The sequence below is a fragment of the Leptonychotes weddellii genome, chromosome 3 (genome assembly GCF_054177405.1).
Source record: "Leptonychotes weddellii isolate Sample4059 chromosome 3, ASM5417740v2, whole genome shotgun sequence".
Lineage (NCBI taxonomy): Eukaryota > Metazoa > Chordata > Mammalia > Carnivora > Phocidae > Leptonychotes > Leptonychotes weddellii.
In genome coordinates, this window is record NC_138371.1 from 115,395,318 (window position 1) to 115,418,934 (window position 23,617).

The 23,617-nt window shown below is 40.5% G+C and overlaps 1 protein-coding gene across 3 annotated transcripts in view; it reads right to left on the minus strand.

Annotated features, from left to right (window-relative positions):
• Positions 1 to 941: 941 nt before the first annotated feature.
• Positions 942 to 23,617, minus strand: part of DCLK1 (doublecortin like kinase 1) — a 314,118-nt gene continuing 291,442 nt past the window's right edge. For all 3 annotated transcript variants that reach the window (XM_081814825.1, XM_081814824.1, XM_081814826.1), the window contains exons 12-17: positions 22,216 to 22,349; positions 20,374 to 20,451; positions 19,904 to 20,000; positions 18,000 to 18,080; positions 6,630 to 6,743; positions 942 to 1,178 (exon numbers count right to left, since the gene is read on the minus strand). In XM_081814825.1, coding sequence (XP_081670951.1) covers positions 957 to 1,178; positions 6,630 to 6,743; positions 18,000 to 18,080; positions 19,904 to 20,000; positions 20,374 to 20,451; positions 22,216 to 22,349 — 726 coding nt within the window. In that variant the 3' untranslated portion in view covers positions 942 to 956. The remainder of the gene's footprint in view (positions 1,179 to 6,629; positions 6,744 to 17,999; positions 18,081 to 19,903; positions 20,001 to 20,373; positions 20,452 to 22,215; positions 22,350 to 23,617) is intronic.

Sequence of the window (23,617 nt, forward strand, 5' to 3'; positions counted from 1 at the left end):
GTGTATGTGTATACACATACACACATATATATAAACACACATACATACATATTTCTCTTTTTGTAAAATTTAGTAGTCTAATCCATGAAAAAAACATCAGGTAGCCACTACATTACTACAGATGGGCTCCATCGTTTGGGGGAAACAAATACTGAACTTTCCTTAGCAAACACAAAGATGTGGAGCTTTACCAGGAGATCATTTCAGAAACATTAAGATGGAGGAGAAAAGTTCCCTGGGACTTCTCAGAGTAAATTTTCCAAATCATCAAAAACCATCCTGCCTGTGGATAACTTAAAGAGACACAAACAATACCCCTTGAAGGAAATGCCAGGGCAGTTGACTAGAATAGAAAATGATTGGATGGAATTCTTAACCCAGTTAAAAAAAAAAAAAAAAATCGATACCTCCCATATACAGCCCCGTTTGCTTCTGCAGATAAGCCAGCTAAGTAATCTGACAGTTACAAAATATTGAAAAATAGATTCATGCAATAGCTAGTACATAAAGGGATTTCCAGGGGGAGAGAGGTAACACTAAAACGAAAACAAAACAAAACAGAAAGGTGGAGAATTTGAAAACACAAGCTTACCAACACACACAATGCATTCTATAGCTCATTGTACTTGGAGGAGCTTCTACTGCTAACGTGTAAATGCATTGTTTCATCCATCTAGTAAGGTCAAGGTTGGGCTTGATGACTTTAAAATGACAGTATATACTTCTATAGAACGTACGCTAAGGCACCATTGTTCTTCCATTTGTTACGGGACAGAAGAGCACCAGAAATCATTGTTTTAATTAGCAACATCAGGAAAAGGCTTTGGCATTAACGCTAAATATACTGTCCTTTTAACTGTAAGGAAAATTGATACTGAGCATGGGCAATGGAAAGAAAGCTGGCAAATGTCAGTGTGAATAATGGGTGAAAAAAAGGAATGAGGGGGTGTGGCATCTCAATCAAGATTAAAATGAAACTGATAAAGCAGCATATGGACTGGATAACAAATCAAAAGCATGTTTATCCACTGAAGGAACTGGTTAATGGAGACTGCCAGCACGTTGCCATGGAAACACTGACTGTTGAGCTGCACCATCTCATACCTTATCCAATACATTCCTGGTTGTTGGTAGTAGTCCAAAGACCCTGATCTCTTGATGGTAAACCCGTGGTCCAGCTGAGCAGAGAGAAATGGGGGCAACTCAGTGGATCGACATTGTGCTAGAGAATTACGACTCCAGACCAAGCTGTTCTTCATTGACTCTATATTGAGATATAGTTACCATGCCTCTTTTGCAGGGTGACTAGCTAATATCCTAAATCTGCACATTGAAAATAAAAAGGCAAGAAAAGACACTAATCCCTCATGAATATCTCGGAGGCCAATTTGTTAGAATAGATCTAATTTGTCAGACAAGGTTTTGAATGCACATTTAATAATGTCCTCTCAATTTCAAAAGATATAAACACCTCTTCATATGCCATAGAATGGAAAATGCGTTACAATTAAATAAAGTACTGAAATCCGTTTTAGTCACCTAAGAGAAAGCAGATTGGACTCCCTCCTCCCCATCTTACTCCATCAGGCTTAAATTTGAGGGCTTCATGCATATGAAATAAAAGATGAAAGGAACCCTCACAAGTCACAACAGTTTGGATTTCTTTCTTTAAGAGTTAATCTTCAAAAGCAGAACTACTCTTAGAGGTGAATCTTAATTACATTTCAGAACTAAAAAGATATAATATAAAACAGTAAGTTTTCTCTCTGAAAATATAGAAAAGGAAAAAGAATTTTCACTGTATGTTAAAAATGCGTATGTACAGTTAAGTGCTTATGATCAACAAAAGGTACAATAAATAGAAGACAGAGTAAGTTCTCAAAGTTGTTCATCCTGGAATAAGATGTCAGTCTTTGGCTACCTAGGAATGAAAGATTCAGTCCCCCAATTGGAAAACAGTAATCATGCTGTATGCCCACACCCCCATGCCGTCCCCTGAGAGGATGCAACTTGCACGCTTTTCTTTAGAGAGACGCTCATGAGTGCTTTCAAGTGTGGTACCAGAGCCGTGCTCACAGTTTCTAGTTCTGAATTCACAAAGGCATTGCAACAACATGCTGGGGCACCAGGTGTTCAAACTAAAAACTGCTGGCGGCGGGGGGGGGGGGTTGGTGTTCTGATTATAAACTAGGCTATCCCAGTGTTCACAGAACAGCAATGTGAGATTTTAATCCTAAAAAAAAAAAAAGTGCATTTCGTTTCATTTAGGAAAAAAAAAAATCCAAGTCCCATTGCGGTTAAACGGGAGTCATATGAAGTCTCGCGTTTTTGTTTCAGTTCGCAGTTGGCTACTTAGTAACTAGTCCTCTGTTGCCATCTACAGGCAAAGTGTCCCATAACAGGACACACGGGAACGCGCTAGTGGGACTCCGTGTACAACTCAGCTTCCCAGAATCACAATTATTTGCACACTGATTAGTATGGATTCGTTCAATTAGACGGAAATGCTCCATTTGCATGAGCAAAATGCAAAAGAAGAACTTTAAAGCATTAGGAAAATTATCGGTTAAAATAATAAACAGAATTAAATGAGGAAAAATAAATTGGAACTGACATCTTAGTCATCGGTTCTTCATCAAGCTGAGCAAATCTAATAATGCCTCCCTCCCTCCCTCAGCTCCCAAGAAGTCCACCGTTAAAATGTCATCTCTAATTCCATTTTATGTCTATAAATTGCATTTTAATAACCTTTTGTTTCCCTTTCTCGGTTCTGCTGTGTGTGTGTGTGTGTGTGTGTGTGTTAATCCCCCAACTACTGGGAAAGGTAGTAAAGGGACAAAGGAGTCTTTCTGAGAGGCAGCAGTTACAAGGACAGCAATGGGTTTCCACCTAATCACGTTGCCTGACCTCAATGTCAGAACACCCTTTCTCCTTTTAGAAGGGCCAGATGATCCTGGCAAGCCTCCAGCTGGTAATTACTCTCCTGGCCAACTTGAGGACCTCTGGCAACCTTAATATAAAGTTATCATTTGTCCTTTCTTTGGTCTTAATGATGGAGGGGGTGGAAAGCAGAGAAGAAAAAAATGACAACAGGAACAAAAAAACACTGAGGTTCAGAACCATGAGCGCATGCTAAACTACGCTCACGTCATAAATTACATCTGTGACTAGATCCTGTTTGTTATGACAGTATGCTTTTTTTCCTTTGTCACTCTAGGAAAAAAAAAAAGTGCCCCGAATTCCTTTATAAGCATTGCCAATCTCCACTGGGTAGTTAGATTTCTATCTAAGGAAGGAGAAGTGACAGTTAAAGACTAATGATTTAATTGTTGATTTCCTGAAAATACAAGCTGATGGACACTACATTCTATAGTAGAATTTTTCATTTTAAAGGGTGTATGTAATTTCCAAACAATCAGTCCCATAGAGGCAGTTTAAAATAAAATACATTATTTTATAGCCTCTGGGGAGAGCATACATGCCCGTGGGAAAAAAATTGTCTGAATGAAATTTGTGCTGCAGTTTTTTTCTGTATCTATCAATAGAAGCCATTTCAAAATTATATTAATTATAGGAATTTTCACATAGATGAATTAATAATTATATTGCATTATTAAATTGCCAAATGGTGTTGACAGAATGCACCATTTATGAACACTATTCCTCCTACCTACCGCTTATATTCTGCCTCACAGCAGAATATCATTCTTTTGCAGATAAACCTTAATTTAGTCTGAATTGGAATACAGTTGAGTCTTGAACAATGAGAGGGTTAGGGATGCTGAAAACCTTAGTTTAGTTTGAATTGGAATACAGTTGACTCTTGAACAATGAGAGGGTTAGGGATGCTGACCCCCAGCACAGTCGGAAATCCATGTATAAATTTTGACCCCCCCCCCAAAATACTTAACTACTAAGAGCCTACTGCTAACCAGAGGAAGCCTTACTGATAACATAAACAGTCGATTAACACATATTTTGGATATGTATTACATACTGTATAAATTAAGTAAGCTGGAGAAAAGAACATGTCATTAAGAAAATCATAAGAGAAAATACACTTACAGTCTTGTATTTATTTAAAAACAATCCACGTCTAAGTGGACCCATGCAGTTCAAACCCGTGTTGTTCAAGGGTCAACTGTATTATTTAATGCCAGGGCTCCTTTCTCTTATGATGGTCCCCTGAGACTTAGTCTTTGCCCTGTAAGAATGGGAAAACTGCTATGGAGCGTAAATTGACTTATCCAATGCTATTCTGAAAGTTATTCACGAAGGCAGCTAAACTGGCCAACTTCTGATCCCCAGCCCCTCCCTGCCACTGGTGACCGCTCCCAGGTTCTAATGGAGGGTGTGGACATTTATGAGAGAAAAGCATTCTGGAGAGGATGCATGGCAGGCCAGATTCTCCTGAAACAACCCCTGAAATTTACAGTTGTGCTCTCTTTCATGCTTGAAATACTAGTGATACTAATTAACATGTGAATTGTGCTTTAGAGTGGACAAGGCACTTTTCCAGGTATTACTCCAAATAGTTAATTATTTTGAGTCTGAGTTAAGTTGATAATGCTTTTTACGTTTGTAGTGAATAAAGAAGATTCAATAAGCACACAATGCGTAACTCAGCCCTACACCGTCCGTTTTGCAATTTATAAGTATATTGCTAGTTCGTACAGTTTCCATGGAAACATGTTAGTGATGAACCGAGAAACAGACATGAAATTGTATTTAAAATGGTCCAATCATGATCCATAGACCTTGATCTTCAAATACTAGTTAAGTTTTTTGAGATCTACTTAGATAAAGTTTTAATAAACTCAGATGGAGTAGGTTTCGGAATTTATCCCTGTTTGATTAAAGTAGGATTTCTCCTCAAATCTGTGTTGTCTATCCACTGGAAAATTGCCCTGAAGTTCCTGCCCTTGGTCATTATAAGACTCCCAGAATACTGTGAACAAACCATTATTGAGCAACCAAGGCAAACTTAACCAAAGACTAATTAAAATAAAAGACCAAGAAAAACGAAAACAAAAACAAAATGACAAAGGTGGGAAAGCACCCTTTCTAGCAGCTTTGTAAGCCCTCAGTGGGAGCAGAAAAGCAGTCCCTTTCATGGACAAGCGTGCTGGCAGTCCATTCCAAAAGAAAATTGTGGAATCGAACATTTTGGAATAGACTTGTATCTTGAATGAATGGTGAAAACAGAGTATAGAAGGTCTGGTTTAGTTTAGAATCACCATGAGATTGTTACGTCCCCAAATTACTGACTGAATACTAGCTGATCACAAAGAACACTGACATCTACAAAGACATGAAGGACAATGCACTTCTACGTTGAATTTCCTTAGAACAAACTAGAGAGAGAGGGCAAGAAGGACAACTTGCAATTTTAAACCCTCAGCAGCACTGAGGAGCATCTGAAAGAGTCTCGACTTAACACTGTGAGTGGGCTCATGAGCCAGTTACTCACTTGTAACTCACTGTGGAAAGGGTTCAGTCAAAAAACATGAAATGCAAACAGTACAAGAAAGTGTACGCATACATTTGTGCCACCTACAAATTCTGGAAGCTCCTACCAAATAGTTAGTAACCCAGATCTGGGACGGATTGTATCGAATATGTCAATTATTTATCTTTAGTTTATCTGGAGCTCTAACACACCCGAAAAAGAGAAAGAGAAAGGGAATAGAACACCCAAAGTAGTGGTAAAACATTCAGTATTGCTCATGAGCATAAGATACTGTTGCGTAGTACATATACTTTTTAAAATTCGACATTGCAGTGTCTAAGTGCTTTGTTGAGAAAAGAAAAACAGCTCAAGTGATTCCACGTGGAATATGCTGTTAAAATTTACATACTCTGAAAAAAGAGGAAATTATTAAAAACTCAAGTAATCTGGGACTTGAATATATTTACTCTAGAATATGACACCAGGAAGTATGAGGTTTCATTATTTCTCTGCCCAATTTAATCTTTGCCTAGAGCTGCTATCAAATTGCATATAGTGTATGTCTGCATGTATAGAACAGAAAAAAAAAAATCCTTGTGAAGCCACATCAATAAAATGGTAAATGGTAAAAGACTTTCAAGTTTAAAAACAGGGATTTCTAAGGAGCAAGACACCATTATTTCTTTGGGTGTTCACAGCAACTCAGTTTCACTGAAAATCTTACTGTGCAAGCCTCCTGCTATGTTTTGGCTTTCATTTGGGTCTCGTACAAAGATCTATAGTGTTCCGATCTCTCTCTGCAGTGTTGTCTCTCTCAGCTTCCCTCTCCCTCCAGGTCCTGGCAAAAGGACACTGGGAACTCTTTTTCTCAGAGCCCCAAAGTTTGCATTGGCACAGAGTCCACTGTGGGGGAGGTTTTCTGCTTTAAAAAATAAATCATGAAATTAATATATCCTGCAAGACACCCTGGAGGTGTTGGATAATGATGTGACTCCTAGGGAAATGTTCAGCAAAAACACATCATATATACAAGCCCCAAACCTCCCCCGGTGCATTAAGTGGTCGAGTTGTCTAAATAAATGACCCATTCTGCTGTCTCTGGGTGGGATCTCCTGAGTAACGCCTGTCTCTTAGGTGGATTGCTTTTTAAAAAGTTAAGGTGGATATTTCAGATGCTTACTGCTATGACAGAAACTCCAGCGGCCGTGCTATTCGGCTTGGGGCCTGTGTTGAAATGCTTCTTTATCTTTCCAGCTACTGACAGCTGATGTTCATTTTCTGGGAGGCCGTCATCCTGGGGGGGGTGGAAAAAAAGAAAGAAGTGAAAAAAGGAGAAAAAGAAAAAAAAATGAGCTAAATGGAAAATGAGGCCGAGATCTTCTAGTAACAAGCTGGGATCTTAGAATTCCTAAGATTTCAGAAATAAAGTAACCAATGTCTGTTGTTGGAAGTAGCGCTCTGAGGTCTTGTTCATTTCCACACCTGCCTCAAAATTAATTTGCTGCGTCATCTGACCTGCAGAGTTGTGTCCCTAAATAAAAGTTGTTACTTCTGTTTTTGGTTTCTAATAAAACTGATTTCAGCCAGGGCTCTGGGGACATACACCAAAGGGCAAGTCAAATCTGAACCCCACAAAAAATCAATGTAAACATCTTTTTTTCCTGAACCAAGAGTTTTATCCTCTTAGCCCATCATTCAGACCCCAACACGAGGCAACTGACAGTCCTGGGCTCATGCAAGGGCCCGTAAATAAACTCAGGCTGGTTCCACAGCTCCGACCATTCTATAATCCCAGACAACCTCCCAGGCAAAAAGTTCTTCCTTAGGTTCTCAATCCTCCTCACTGCCTTCAAATCATCTGCTATTTTGACGTACTTCACATTGAGGCTCCTTTTAACGAAGGCTTCTGCTCTTCACCGGAGCTGTCTATGATGGAGGCTAGACAGATTGCTCCCCTTTGCTAAAGACTGTTAGGATAACACTAACCAGAGCCGTAAGTATGTGCCGCCACTTACTAGCTCATGTTGAAAAGGCTGCCCAGTCCTTGAAGACAGAGACTGTGTTCTGTTCGCTACAGAGTCCTCGGGTCTTAGCATAGTGCTTTGGCACACAGTAGATGCTTAAGACATATTTGCGGAATAAATGAATGAAGGGATAATAAAGTGTTTGTTACTATCTGTTAAAACCAAAATTCCTGGCAAGACTTCAATGCCATTCATCATTTTCCTTTCCATCATTTTGCATGTTATTTCTTGGCCCCACCCAGGAAAATAAATGGCTGCTTCCCTAGCATAACATGCTCGCTCTTCTACGTAACCTAGTCTTCCCTTCCCTCAGTGTTTGGCTATTCATGCATTCAGGCGCTATTCACTGCATGTCTACAGTGGACCAGGCTGCAGGAAGTAGTGGGGAAAGCTAGTGAGCAAAAAGAGGCGTGGGCTTTGCTTTTATGGACCCTGTGGCCTCTCTTTTTCTTCAAAACATGGGTCCAAATCACCTGTTCCAAAACATATTTCCCCTACGAAGCATAATTCATTAGAATGGTTCTTCTGTAAACTCCTAATGGTTTTACATTATATATCTTTGCACTCTTTACATTCTTTTTGATCTTAGGTGATTTCGTACATATATAACTTATATATGTACATATATAACGTATATAACATATATATATGTACATATATAAGTTATATATAGGGAGAGTTATATATAACTCTATATAACTATATATATAACTCTATATAACTATATAACTCTCTCTATATGAGTAATATATAACTCTCAACCCTCTCTATACATTTACATATATGTTATATATGTACGAAATCACCTAAGACCAAAAAGAATGTAAAGAGTGCAAATATATATAGCATATCAACAACTCTGAACTCTTGCCCTTTTATATCACATCTTCCACATTTTCTGTACTCTTTAATATGAGCCCTTGGTTCAGCACCCTGCTCACAGTGGATACTCAATTTGTGATATTCTTGGACTGATTTACTAATGGCTAGAAGAAGGAACCATTATTATGCTTATTAAGTCACACCTGAAATCAAGTCTGGAAGAAGGATGCTTTCCAGTGATTGCAGAGTGAATTCAAAAAATTTTTAAAAATCCGTATTGTGAAAAGAGTCAGACATAAAGTGAAGGTCAATGAGGGTAACAGTGGGATAATACTTGGGGAGGGAACAGAAACGGGATCATACAAAGTACTTACTCTGTCCCAGGCTATGCGGGGATGGCAGAGGGTGGGAGAAAAATGGTCTCTGCCCCCCAGAACCTTGTGGGCTAATTGAGAGACAAAGTATGCACACACAATGTCAAATAATAAAGCAGATCAACAAGATAAGAAGGAGCTGTCATAAGGCATGGAGCCTTGTGGCTCAGCTAGAAACACGGAAGGAGTTCGGAGGAGAGAGGACATATTTTCAGTTGTGAACAGAGCGGACTTCACGAGGACTATGGCATCCAGCCTGGTCCTTCATGAGGAGGAGCAATTGACCCTTAGAGATCAGGGAACTGCTGTTTTGGTGTACAGAAGTGAGCGAATGGGAAACCTCAAGGCCTGTTTGCCAAACAATGAGTTAACCAGTTTATCTGGTTAATGATGGAGAAAGCTGAAAAAGAAACAGGAAAACACTGGCCACAAATGACTACCAGAAAGATCCGGAGATGGAAGCCTTTGTCTCCATTAGGAATAAAAACAATGCTTTTTTTAATGAGAGGGGTGTAAGGGTAGGAAGTGTGGAGGGCTAACTACCTTTCACTCACTCACGAAGAATTAGAATCTTGCAATCCAGAGCTTTAAACACAAGGGTGAAAATGCTTTTTTAATGGTGGATGGAACAACAGGCCTCTGGAATCTAAGTTAGAATTTTGGAAGCATTTGAACATTTGACGAGGGATGAAATGACGTGCGTTTACTGAGTCTTCCAAGTATTAGTGTCATGTATCTGGAACAGGTTGGGGCTCTGCCTGAGGGAAAGGGAGCAGCCTGAGACAGGGGTTCCCCATTGGGCCTCACCCCCAAGATTATACTTGTATGTGTAATCATCTCTTAATAGAGTTCCAGGCTAGCTCAGGCAAAGCGATTTGTATGGCAAATTTGTATGACAACAAATGTGACAAACATAATCGGGAAGCTGGCCGAAGGAAGGCTTTTCTCTTTAGGACAACACCACCTTGAGCATATTTGCTGTCTCAGGATCAGAAGATGCTGGAAAGGAAGAGCCAGAAGACACGAGAGGAGCTAATCAGAGTGAGGGGCAGGGATGGAAGGGAGGGGAAGCCGTTTGCCCTGGGGAGGCGCAGGTTTACCTGATGCATGATGAAGTAAGGAGAGAAAGGGTGAGGCCCGAGTTTGAAGGTGGAGGGGAACAAAGATAAAAGAGAAAGACAGGGAGAGGAAGGTGACACAGGTGTAAAGTGCTATGTGGCCCTTGGCGAGTGATTTACACATACGAGCCCCTTAAGTCTCAGATTATCCTCTATGATGATATGCATTATTGGGACCATTTCGGAGACGAGCAAACTGAGGCTCAGCAAGGTTAGGTAATTTGCTCAAGGTCACACAGCTAGAAAGCGGTTGAGTCAGGACTGAACCAGGTCTGAAAGTATTCTTTCCACAGCACCACATTGCATCCATCCAGAGCATTCATTTGCACGGCATCGGTTACAAAGGGCTCCCTAAGAGTTAAATGGTAGGATTTGAGGAGTCCTCTCTCCCACTATGAAAGTGGCACGATGGTAAGGAGAAAGAAGGATTAAATTAGGGACTGAAAAAAACAGAATATCTGGCTAGGTCTCGGTGGAGCCTGGGAAGCATCTGCATGGAGGTCAGTAAAAGGGATGCTGAGCACGTCAGGGGGCCCAGTGGAATGCAGTTGACTTTTATGTCAAGGAGAGACTGGATGTCCACGAATCTGGGATGTGGCAATGTGACCTACTCCGGCCAGGCTCTCGAATCCTCTGTGGGGCAGACAGCACCAGAAGGCCTGGCTGACACTGGATGACATGAAGTTGCATTGGGTCATAGCGTGGTCCTATGATCCACACAGGCTATGTTGAACAGGCTTGGTGCAAATAGAGAACAAATAGTAGGGATTCCACAGGAGCAGCCCCTTCCCGACTTACTGAGGGCAATTCATCCCCTGCTGCACCAACCCACCATCTCCCCATTTCCCCACCTGTGGTGCCATCTTAGCCAGAACTTTCTTTTTTTTACCTGGCTTTTCTTCCCCCTGCCAGTTCCTGAGCTAAGAGTTTGCTTTCTCACCACTCTCAGAATGGTTGTTGCTGTTATTTCCCAGCTCTGTCTTGGTCCTGATCTCCTGTCAAGACTCTTAGCAACTCTTTTAGATGTTGGGTCCTGAGGGTTCAGACCTCCAGCTTTAAATTCTAGTGAAGGTTTCAGCTTCCCTTGGGTTATTAGTTCATGTTGAAGCAATGAAAGTCTTGAAACAACCCTCACAAGTTGTCAGAGATGCTTCTGACTTCATAAATCTTAAAACATTTCAGGGTTGTTTTTTTTTCCAATGAAATAAGGTGTCTCAGAGAAGGGTGTGCGTGCATGTGGGCATGCACACGTGCACACAGACACACACACACACACACGCACCCCTCACAGCAACTAAAAGTCTGCAGAGTTTCTATATCAGTTTTGAAGACTGAGCATAATTGGATTAAAAGGTATAAACAACTGGCTTTGCAGGGACCTAATCTGTACCTGAGGCATACAGATTGATGATGGAGATTTAGCTAACTTACTGTCTTGCATCAATAAAATAAATAGGGCCATTAAAAACATACATTTTTATATATACATCTTTATCACCATTATTCTGAATAGATTGTGTGCCAAAAATGTGCTATGAATTTTCTAAACGTGACCAACCTGGCAGTATGTTACAAATAGTTATAGTATTATTACCATACGTTCTGGTATGTAGTTTCTGGGAGTAGTTTCTGAAGTTTCACATGCGCTGGTTGTGGTTTGAGGTTAGTGGTTTTTGATTTAGAAATTCCCATCCACCACTTGGCAGAGCATTGCAACTGACAAGAACAAAATTAGTTTGCAAAATGGAAAATGAACTCTCACAGCTGTCTTTCGGAGACCTAGCCTCCTGGTCTCCATTTCTCCAGCGGATGTTGGGGAGCAGCTGTGGGGGGTTGTGGGGGAGTGAATTCCCTTCTTTCCTCAGGGAAACCATTCCAGGGATCATGCTTTAGAAAACCCTCCTCCCCTCATGGATTTTTGTTTTCAACTCATGGATCTGATTTGCAGTCAATTCATTACCAGACTCTGTTATTAATAATATCTGTGAATTTATGAGAAGTACGGCAGTCTTGAGACGTTTACTACCAGAATATCCTGATTTAGTTTTAAATAATCTCTCAAGTACATTAGAGTACTCTTCAATAGCAGCTCCCTCTCGCGTCCCAGGGTTTGGCCTCTTGACTCTTGCTAACCATCTCCGGCGCTGTATGGCACCCAGGACCTTTGACTCTGTTCAGCTGGGGCCGATGCATCCTCTATGTCTACACCTCACACTGCACTGGAGGAGAAAATGTGAAGTAAATTAAGATCTAGCTCAGAGAAGGGAGAAGGTAAGATGCCCAATTGGAAAGTGGGATTCCAGGTCATCATTTCTAATTTATGAATATAAATAGATGGTTTTATTTATTATTACAGTATCACTGGGGGCTCTCTTAATTTCTAACAAATTCCGCCAGCACAAGATGAATGCATATAAATTTTTGTGTGGGGAGAGCTGCTTTTAGTTAGTATGGAATATCTCGGGAGATTATCCAGGCTCTTATTTTTTTATTTTTTCTTCTTCCTCTCCTTCTTTATTCTTTTTGAATATCTTGGCTTAGTAGTTTGTTTGTTTGTTTGTTTATTTTTTAGTACTACCTTTTAAAAAAGAGTAGGTAGGTGAGACACATGAAGTAAAATAAAATTTAAAGGCCAGGAAGGTGATAGAAGTCTTGAATTGGCTAAATACTTACACCTGACTTATTTCAACCCATTCTTTCCACCAGGACAGAGGTTCTCAATCTTGGTTTCACTGTAGAACCACCTGGGAGCTCTTAGATTTCCTGCTGCCTGCCCAGATGCCTGCCCAATTAAGTCAGAATCACTAGAGGCAAAATCCAGGCATCAGACCTTGTGCTAGAAACTCCACGGAGCTTTACGCCGGAGACTTCTCTGAGGCTCAGTTTCCTCATCAATGAAATCAGGAAAATAATTGGAGGTAAAACATAAACTCAAAGAATTGTAGTGTTGAGATGGACATTTACCCTAGCATCGGGAGAATAACATGGGATAAAATAGGTCAACACTTTGAAAATAAAAAGGCAATAATAGTAATATATCTGGAATATTACAATGGTGATAATTTAATCCTATTTACAAATGAGAATTTTTTTGGAGGGGTACATGTCAACTACATTTATGAACTTATCACTAACCTACCTTTTCTATCAACAAAGTGTCCTTTGGGGGAAAGGGACCCAACTTTCTCCACAATCCCTGGAATGAGCAAGATGTATTAATGTCAATTTCAGTGTCCTATGTGCCTTAATCCCGTGGTTCTCTACTAGATGAGTACTAAGGTAAATAAACTTAAGCCAGGACAATTCCTGTTGGTATTCTGTAGTCATGGTAAAGGAAACAACTGTGATACTAAAGAAGACAACAGAGCGGATAATGCACACATTATCTACATGGAGCTGGGGATACACAAATGGAATTTTTGGGGGGAGGATGAGAAGGTTCTCCTTCTTAATCAAACTTCTCATATGCCAACATCCATCACAATTTGTATTTCACCAGTACATAGCAACAGATGACAGAGCTGTTGCCTCTCTCAGACCCCAATTCCCCAAATATGTATCAAGTACCTACACAGTGCTAGTGCTTAAAGACTGTCCTCTCAGACCCTTCGAATATATATTCCTTTCTCCATCCTCATAACAACCCAAGAGGCTGATTCTATTATCTTCAGTTCACAGACACAAAAACAGATTTAAGGGAGTGAAATGACTGTCCCAAGGTCACAACAGGAGGGTGAGCTGGTGCTCCTTCCGGAAGCCCACGTTCCTCTCCTAGACACCTGGCTGCACGTTGATGCTGCCTTTGTCCATCTGGTTTGCTAGAACAATCCACCTAGATGCCTCGCTCATGACTCTTTGCATAACAGAGCAGGGGCCCAGAACACCAAGGAGCACAATGGCATTCCCACCCAGAGTGAATGAAAAAAATGAGCCTAGAGTAAGGTTAAAACAAGTGACTTTTGCTGACTAGATTTTCCGATTCTATTGCTCTACTCTCTGTTTCATAAGGGACTGCCTTTTCAATTCCAAGGGCACCAAGTGAAAAGGTCACTGTATAAGCAACAGAGAAAATTAGGACAAATGAGAGTACAGGAAATGCTTTCTGACGACTTCCTCAGGGCTCAGATAATTATTATTACCTCTTTACCCCTGAGGTAGAGTTTCCTGCAGTGATCAGATATAATTTGATCACCAAATGCAAAATGTCTTGTCAAATGGACTTCCATTTAAATGCCTAATTTATTTATTTTGATTGCTTGGTTGTTCATTTGTTGCACTTAGAGATCTCGAAAAACACTAAAGGCTCGTTGTGAAAGCTTATATATGCTTTTTCATTTATGTTTCTGAGACAATAATCATTTTTCTGATTTAGTTACTACATAAATACAATTTCAAAAGTTAAGCAATCATTTCATACATTTCGGGTTTTTTTTTTTTTTAAGTTTCTGCTAACATCAATAGTTTTTTCCCTCAGAATCTAAGGTCTGTTAGAATGATAAAAAGGGTACTTTTTAGTTTTAAATCTCCTAGATAATCCCTTAAATGTTATCCTCACTTTTAAGAAATGTCTTTAGGGAATCTGAGAGGGAAAACTAAAATGACAGCAGAAGTCCACGTTTTAGAGGGCGTGGTGGAGCCTAATTATCAGCAAAGTGGGACCATGTGTAAAAATGTGTACAAAGCTGGTTGAGAAGGCAGAAAGTTACTGCTGAGAAATGTACATGCTGCTTTAGGGAAAGGAGCAACCTAGTTTTCCAAAGGTAACAGCCAAAAGTCTTCCTAATTTTGTTTCTTTATCCCACGGAACTGGGAATATATATATGGATACAGGGTCATTTTTTGGAATCAGGGTAAGGGTGCTTCTAATTGCTTTCTAGCCCCCTCGAATATACAGACAAATGTGCTTCCATCCACAAAGTTATCTTAAAACAGATATGCATATCCTGTTGGAGCTGGCTCTGCTGGACATCTCCTTCCCTGCCTCCTTTGGGATAGAGCACTGGCGTCTCCTCCTCTAGGGAATCCTTTATAGCACCGCTCTCCCCACCCAGAGGCTGGCTGGCGTGGCCTCCCTCCGATGCCCTGCGACTGTCTGCCGTACCAGAGCTTCCAGAGGGCGGGCCTGCCAGGCAGGGGTCCTCTGACGAAAACGTATTTAAAAACCTAAAATGGCTATTTGCAGTCTATGAAATTTCTTTCCTCTATGACTCTTTGTGAGCCTTCAAAGGCCATGTTTCAAATTCTGATTTTCTGGCTTATTCTGTGTGGTCAGAGTTCCACTGTTTCTACTGCTATCATGCAATTGGACAATTTGTAGATCATGGGCTTTTAATTAGCATGTTGATCAATCAGAACCAACTGCTGCCACAGGAAAGGCTGCAGCAGGCTGTGCCTCTTCCTCCCTCCAAATCTAAGGGAAACGTGCCACGACCTAGATAAGTTCCTTTGAAGATGTTGCTAACTTGCATGAACAATCATTATAACGATATGATGTACACATGCATTCTTTTGCAATATTCACGGTGCTTTCATGTATAACAAAGGACAGGTAGATATAATTCAGTGCATAGGACTTTAAAGCAAATGGGCTTGGAGTGAGGAGACCTGGCTGCAAATTCTGACTCAATCACAACCTTTGCTACTCCGGGCAAATCACTTACCTTAGCCTCAGTCTCCTCACCTGTAAAATGGGTACAATAATATCCACTCTGTCTATCCTGCAGGTTTATTATTAGGCTTACCTGAGATACTTCCTAACTTTTCCCACTTCATAGAAAAGGATAACTTTTGTTCAGCACCCTGGGATAAATGCAAAGGTTTTGAGGCTGGAGGTGATCACTTCTGGACTCTAGCTGCCCTGCCTGACTATCCCAAGGGCTGAGGGGATTGATATCTTTATACATTTATACACCAATTAGGAAGTTCTGCTCTATGAAAATATTTAAAACAACCCTTAGCTGTATATCTATACTCACATTCAACATTCATAAATATCCTCCTGTTTTACATCTCTACACATGAAGTGCTAGAAAAGAGCTACCCTACGACCCAGCAATTGCACTACTGGGTATTTACCCCAAAGATACAAATGTAATAATCTGAAGGGGCACCTGCACCCCAGTGTTTATACCAGCAATGTCCACAATCGCCAAACTATGGAAAGAGCCCAGATGTCCATCGACAAATGAATGGATAAAGAAGATGTGGTATATATCTACAATGGAATATTACACAGCCATCAAAAAAAAAAAGAAATCTTTGGGTGCCTGGGTGGCTCAGTCATTAAGCGTCTGCCTTCAGCTCAGGTCATGATCCCAGGGTCCTGGGATCGAGCCCCACATCGGGCTCCCTGCTAGGCGGGAAGCCTGCTTTTCCCTCTCCCACTTCCCCTGCTTTTGTTCCCTCTCCCGCTGTGTCTCTCTCTGTCAAATAAATAAATAAATTTTTTTTTAAGATTTTATTTATTTATTTAAGAGAGAGAGAGAATGAGAGAGAGCACATGAGGGGGGGAGGGTCAGAGGGAGAAGCAGACTCCCTGCCTAGCGGGGAGCCCGATGCAGGACTTGATCCAGGGACTCCAGGACCATGACCTGAGCTGAAGGCAGTCGCTTAACCAACTGAGCCACCCAGGCGCCCTAAATAAATAAAATCTTTAAAAAAAAAAAAGAAATCTTGCCATATGCAATGACGTGGATGGAACTAGAGGGTATTATGCTAAGCAAAATAAGTCAATCAGAGAAAGACAATTATCATATGATCTCACTGATATGTGGAATTTAAGAAACAAGGCAAAGGATCATAGAAGAGAGGAAAAAATGAAACAAGACAAAACCAGAGAGGAAGACAAACTATAAGAGACTCTTCATCTCAGGAAACAAACTGAGGGTTGCTGGAGGGGAGGGTAGTGGAGGGATGGGGTAGCTGGGTGAGGGGCATTGGGGAGGGTATGTGTTGTGGTGAGTGCTGGGTGTTGTGTAAGACTGATGAATCACAGACCTCTACCCCTGAAACAACTACTATATTATATGTTAATAATAATTTAAAAAAAGAAAAACAATAACAAAAAACAAAACAAAAAAAAAGGGCTAGAACCTCGGCCCATGGCCATCATGTGGTGGAACATGAACAAGATCCCAAGCTCTTGTCACCTTGGATGTAGTCTGTCTCAACACTGTGCTTTCAATCATACGTTATCCCTAAAATTAGTGATTTGGGGTAAAAAAGACACAAAACCACCTGACCAATCACTATGGTGATAATTTAGAGAAGTGGAATATTTTGTTGCCTTCAACTCACAGCCAGATCACTTGAAGCCATAGGAAGGCTGGCAAAATTTCTATCAACGAGCTAACCATGTTATACTTGTTCCTGCCTGTGTTCATGTCCATATCAATATGCACATGTCTGTCTTCTAAGAACCATTAAACCTAGGTCTGGAGCTTCCACGTACCCATGAGGGTTACAATAGTACCTAGATTATACAGTTGTTGGGAAGAACACGATCAGTTAATGTATGTGAGGTGCTTAAAAGAGTCCTGGGCAGACTTTATAAGTGAAGCACTCTATGCATATATTATGATTCAAAACAAACCTTATCAATCCATTGTAGAGAGATATAGGGACAAAATATAATGACTGTGCTCCGGAGAATTCCTTCATACAGATGTATCATTCGACTCTAGTACTCAAATAGCAGCAGTGGCATCTGGGAGCTTTGAGAAATTCAGAGCCTCACATCTACGACATTAGAATCTGCATTTTAACAAGATCCCCAGGTGACTTGTGAGCGAATTCAAGGTTGAGAAGTGCTGCATTGGAGTACTTCAAGGCTTATGTGGAGACCCTTGGGTCAATTGTATTTTTGGTAGGAATCATGCAAAAGCAGTACTGACTCAGAAAATCTGCTCTTATTGATGTATTCAGAATGTAGGTTGGGGGGCGGGGGCTGGCGACCACGTGCATGCACCTCCCAAGTCAGAAGGCAGACCCATCTGAATCGAATGAAAGGCTCTGTGCAGGGGACCATGACAGCACACGTCAGGACGGATCCATCAGAGGAACAGTCTGAGATCCCATCACTGTTCCGGTGTGTTTGAAGGGGAGGAACAAATATGAACACAACACTTCACAAAGGAGGCGATATCATTAGGAAATCTGCAGTTTTAGAAAGGAATGTTAGGAGTACATATAGGGAAAGGAGGAAGTCACTTACATTAACCCAGGGATGCTCAAGGACTTGCACAGCCGAAAATCGCTGATCGACATCGACCAACAGCATCATGGTGATGAGCTCCTGTGGAAGGGAACGTTTGATTCCATTTGTCTCATTTTTATGGCAGAATTCTGAGCATTTTCATATGTGGAAGTTCTCTTTTAGTTTGGAAAAGCTCTAAATTTTAAATATATCAACTCAACTTACCCACAGCCATCTAACACCTTTAGAAGTTAAAGGTGAATACTTAGAACTATAAATATATGGCTTATAATTGGGAGAAAAAAATGAAATGAAGATTAAAATGAAAGTGTATTAAAGTGTATTTAGTAGAGAAGAAATAAATTATATAAGTTAAAGAATTAATATTCCTTTCTTAGTCTAGAATTTCACACTTGAATGGCAGATTTCTAAGTTAGTTTAATACAGAAATCTGTTAACATTGCTTCAAAAATTTCCACATTAATCAATACCAATAAAATGGAACTATTAAGAGGCAAATGATTTAATGGTTCTGAAATTAATGAGACCTCCTCATGAGTTCAAAATGATTTGGACCAGGAAAGCACAGCTTGGGTTTTAATGATGAGTCTGTCATACATTTGTCCACTTCGGATTAGAAGTTCCCATGTAACAAAATGGTTAGATATGTGTTATCCAGTTCCTTACATTCACGGTCTGAGTACCATTCCGTGATGGGAATGATTTATTTCCACTGATGTAGAGATTCTACCTTAAAGTTCTCATTATGTTCTTTTCTTGCTTCAGGCTCCTTTATGCAAGAAGGCATTCATTCAGTTTCCAACATAGGCCGGGACTTATTAAAGCAACTATTTGGTGTGATGCCCTTTGCCAGGTGACATGGAGGTGTGGGAGATGGTCCTATCTGTCAATGACTTTGAGCCCTCTTGTTATGAGTGACAGCACTGAGAGGTTGATTGGTTCCTGAAGAGATTGCTCACAGGCAAAAAGACCTCTACCCCCACAGAAAAAGTCAGGTTTTAAATTGAACTCACACTCAGGACACAGAGAAAGGAACGGCATACACACTGAATAATCAAAAGTCAATTATTTCTCAACATCAATTTTTCAAAAATTTAAGTCAATGCTTGGAGACGTAAGTTTAAGGAATCAATTAAAGAGTCTTCTTTTTTATCTCAAGCTCTACCAATGTCTCCATGTAAGATTTTTAGTTTTCTTAGAGGTTGCTCTCTTATTCATTCATTTTAATACATGTTAAGCATTAGTTATATACTGGTTACTACATAGGCATTGATGATATAATAATAAACAAAATACATAAAAATCCTTGTCTTGATGAAATTTGTGTTCCAGTGGGAGAAAATTAGAAAATAAATGACATAAGTAAGATGTATCCGCCTATCTGTAGCTACCTATCTATAAAGGTAGACAGAGAAAGGCAATTAGATGGTATACAAGAAGGACATGTGGGTGTAAGTCCTATAGAGAAAAATAAAGCAGATGAGGAAGTTAAGGTGAGCTAGGAAGATTAAAGACCTGCAACGGAAAACAGGGTGGTCTGGGAAAGCTTCCCTGAGAGGATGAAATTGAGTTGAGACCCAAAAGAGATAAAGCCATAAGCTATGTCGAAATCTAAGGCAGCCTGGTGTGGGTTGGGTATAGCAAGAGGCTATAGCAACGTAACTGGAGTGACAACAGGGAGTGATGAAAACAGGGAAACAGAGACCACTTGATAAGTTGAGATGGCTACGAACAGAAGACTTGATGACTGTGAACTCTTGGAAAACCTGGTAATTATAACCAAAATGGACAGAAATCTTATTTACAACATCATTAGGTCTCTTTGCACAAAGTGAGTCAAAATCAATAACTGCATTAAGACACACAGGCTCTCAGGGAAAGGAAACGCACTGGAAACCTACCTTTGCCGAATCAGAAACGTTATCCCAGTATGGAGAGGGAAAGTCCACTTGCCCCATCAAAATCTGATCGAAAAGCACCTCCTGGTCATCACCGCTTCTGTTTAGATGAACCACAACAAGGAAAAAAACAGCACTAAATTGTCAACCCAGGGTATGTCTCTTCACTCTTAGGCATTCAAGCCTTTCCTTTCCCCATAAATGTGTAAAATGTGTGTTTTTAAGCCATTCAAAATGTCAGCATGGAACCGTTTTGGACAATTAGGAAAGAATGAGTTTTTAAATTATATGAGGAATATTTATGGAAGGCATGTAAATGAGTATGTACAACATAGAAAAAATAACAGGCACTGGAAGTCAAGTTCTTATGTTCCTTTCCTGCTTCAGGCTCCTTTGTGCAAGAAGGCAGAATGGATCACTCAGAGAATACAGAAATGCTTTGTTGGTGCTGAATAAAAGATGACTGCCCGTACCCACGGAACGGAGGGAAACCGCACAGCAGGATGTAAGTGATTACACCAGCTGCCCAGATGTCCACCTTGAGGCCATATCTGCAAAAGTAAGTGATGTTAGAGTTAGCAAAAGTCGGGCCAGGACAAATTATGGGACATTGGCAAAATAGATGACTCTACTATTCTAAACCAAAAACCAAGCTAAACAAAATTTAAAAACCCAACAACAAACACTAAACTAAAACCCACCAGCTAAACAGAATTCAAGGAAAGAACAAAAAAAGAGAGAGAGAGCGAGAGGAAGAGAGTAAGACATATGAATAAACATCAAAGTAAAGCATGCCTAGGATCATATCCAAGTATCAGGAAGTGAGAGGTTTCATCAAAAAGGTTTATTATAGTCATATCAATTTTAAGATAGGGATGGACCCTTGAAACTATCTAAGTCCCTGATGTTAGAAAAAAATGATTACATGTAGGACATTCTCCAATTTGTAAAGCACTGATATATGTTATCTTATGCTGTCTTTCCAACCACTCTTTACATTACACAGGATAAGTATTATTGCCTATTTTATAGAGGAGAAAACCAAGGATCCAGGGGGTAAATAGTTTTGCTCAAGATCACACATCAGTGGCAGAGCTGGGTTCCAACGAGGGCCTCCAAGAGCCCAACTCAATCTTCTTTCTCCCCGGGGCCCCTCCCTCCCAGCAGGATGTCAGAGTACCCACGGCAGAAAACTAGAAAACGTAGCCAAACCCGAGGCAGCATGCTCTGAGGGAGGTCAGGCAAGGTTACAGATGTGGGCTCCCAACTCACTCAAATTTGATGGATAAAAAAGTCCCCATACCCTACCTCCCACCTGAGGGATTTCCCGGCTGGCATTCCCTTCTCCTCTATTCTGTTCTTCTGCCTTTCTGGTCAATAGTCAAGCAGTAAAACTATCTCTGATGGGTCACCAGAGGATACAACCTAGACCTTGAGGTGTGCGTTTGCACCACTCATTGAGGGGAGAAAGTAAGGCCGTCTCCCCTTGCTGCACCACCCTTCCCCAATCCTCCCATGTTAGACTAGTGCCTCAGAACTTGGCCTATGATCCTTGGCAAGAAATAGGGCTCTTTCCATAAAGAGCCCTTTATTCACACGCCCCAAGTTCAAATGCTGACTCAACCACTATCTAGTCATGAGCTTCCATGAAACCCAACCATCGCAGAGAGATTACTCATGTGCAAAATGGGAATCATACCGTCTACTGGAAGAGTGAAGAATCAAGTAAAGGAGCTTAAGGCCTGGCAGAGGGTAGGTCCTGAATCAGTGTTAGGCCACCCACCTTCTCCCCCAGTTCTAGAGCTTTTCATTCATCTTACACTGCTGCACACAGAAACCAGAAAATTCCCAGTGGCCCTCTGATGCCTAAGGGTGTTTGTACTGCACAGATAATCAATGGACCGCCAAGACGGCCAAAATGAGACTGGGACAGGAGGATAAGGACAGCTGAGAGAAATAACCACAGGAGACTGTAATCACCGCACACAGCAGTGTCTGTTTCTTTTATCCAAAAGCGAGTTAATTACCATCGCTATATGTTTCTCTGTTAGTCTGAACATTTTTTACTCTGGGGTTAATAACTGCTGTTCTACCTTTAACAAAGGCCACATGGAAGCCTTGAACAAGATTGCAGTAATTGGCAACTTGACTGGGGAAACAGAGAAAATGGCTCTCACTTTAAAGCTAAAAAAAAAGTTAAAAGAAATCTGACAGCTAATTCTGTCTGGATGGGACAGGGCAGTTTTCTCCTATTTCTGAAGCAGACTAGTTCTTTGGCAAGCACAGCACTCCAGTAAATCACGGGAAGCATTTACCCAGTTTCCGCGATGATCTCTGGAGCCACGTATGTCGGGGTGCCACAGACCGTGTACAGGGGGCCGTCTACAATGGTGGCCAGTCCAAAGTCACCCAGCTTCAGCGATTTGCTGCCATCTTGGTGTTCGTACACCTAAAGTAAAAGTAAAGAGTGGAATCGCCTTACAACCAAGAGCTCAAAAGCTCTTTCTTGAAGGAATGAGAGGCGTTGTGGCTTAAATTTAAGGTATTTATCATAAAGTGAAAAAAACAGGCAATTATGCAATGGTATACATATAAGAATATCTTTTTTTAGATTACTGCAGAATCGGAAACATGGTGAACAACCAGCAAATGGAAATTCAATAATAAATGACGGTGTGTTGATACAGTGGGATGCTACGTGACCATTAACGTGGTGATGTGGGTTTATGTCTATTGAAATAAATTATTTTGGCGAAGGTCAGATTTCAGACTGGTTTGCATAAAAGGTGTGCTAAAGAAAAAAATACATGCAAAGAAAAATGTCTGAAAGAACACAGTGTTAGTGTGTCTGTCTCTGGGTGGTAGGATTATGAGAGATTTTTTTTTCTCTTTGCTTATCTGTATTTAATGTTTTCTACAATTAAAATTGATTTGTGTAATACAAAGAAATATAGAAAGTCTCTAGTGCAGTACTTCCAATTTATGAAAGTAATTACCTCTCCATTTTAATATGTAAGAAGCTTTAAAAATACAGTTCTTTAGTAATTGAACAAAAAAATCTACACGTATATTAAAATACTTCATTTTCAGTGGCCCACATTTCCAACAAAATCTATTTACATTTTTTTATTAATAATTGAAAGGGATATTAACATTTCATTTCACCTGTGGCAATTTGGAAAGATTTATCAGGTGCAGAGACAGCATCCAGTCCAGGTTTCCTTATTAAGGCAGTAAAAGTCTCTAGTCTTTCACCCAACAAATCAAGAAAAGGATGCATGTGACCATAGGCAAGTGTTTATACCGCTTTAATTCCAGCCCATGATCAAACCAAATGGGTTTGCTCTAAAGAGTATCCCAAACCACTTCTACTGTTTCAAAGAAAAGATCAAAGGGCATTCAGAATTCTAATTCGGGGTCTTCCATTGGAATCAATAAGATAAAGAAAACCACAGTAGAAAGCTAGTATTCCCAGTAAAGGCAGGAGATGCCTTGAGGACATGGTGAAGTTTTCCACGTACATCAAAATAATTCATCCAGCAAGTAGAAGCCTGCATGTTCTTCTCTTGTCGCCTTGTGATCATCTGTACTTGATAGAGCAGCCTGAATCTCTAGCACAGCAAGACACATCTCCACACATCAGGAGCCCCACTACCGTGAACACACACCACGTCTCCCTTTCTTTGGAGAAAGTAGATTAACTTCCCATTTCCCTGC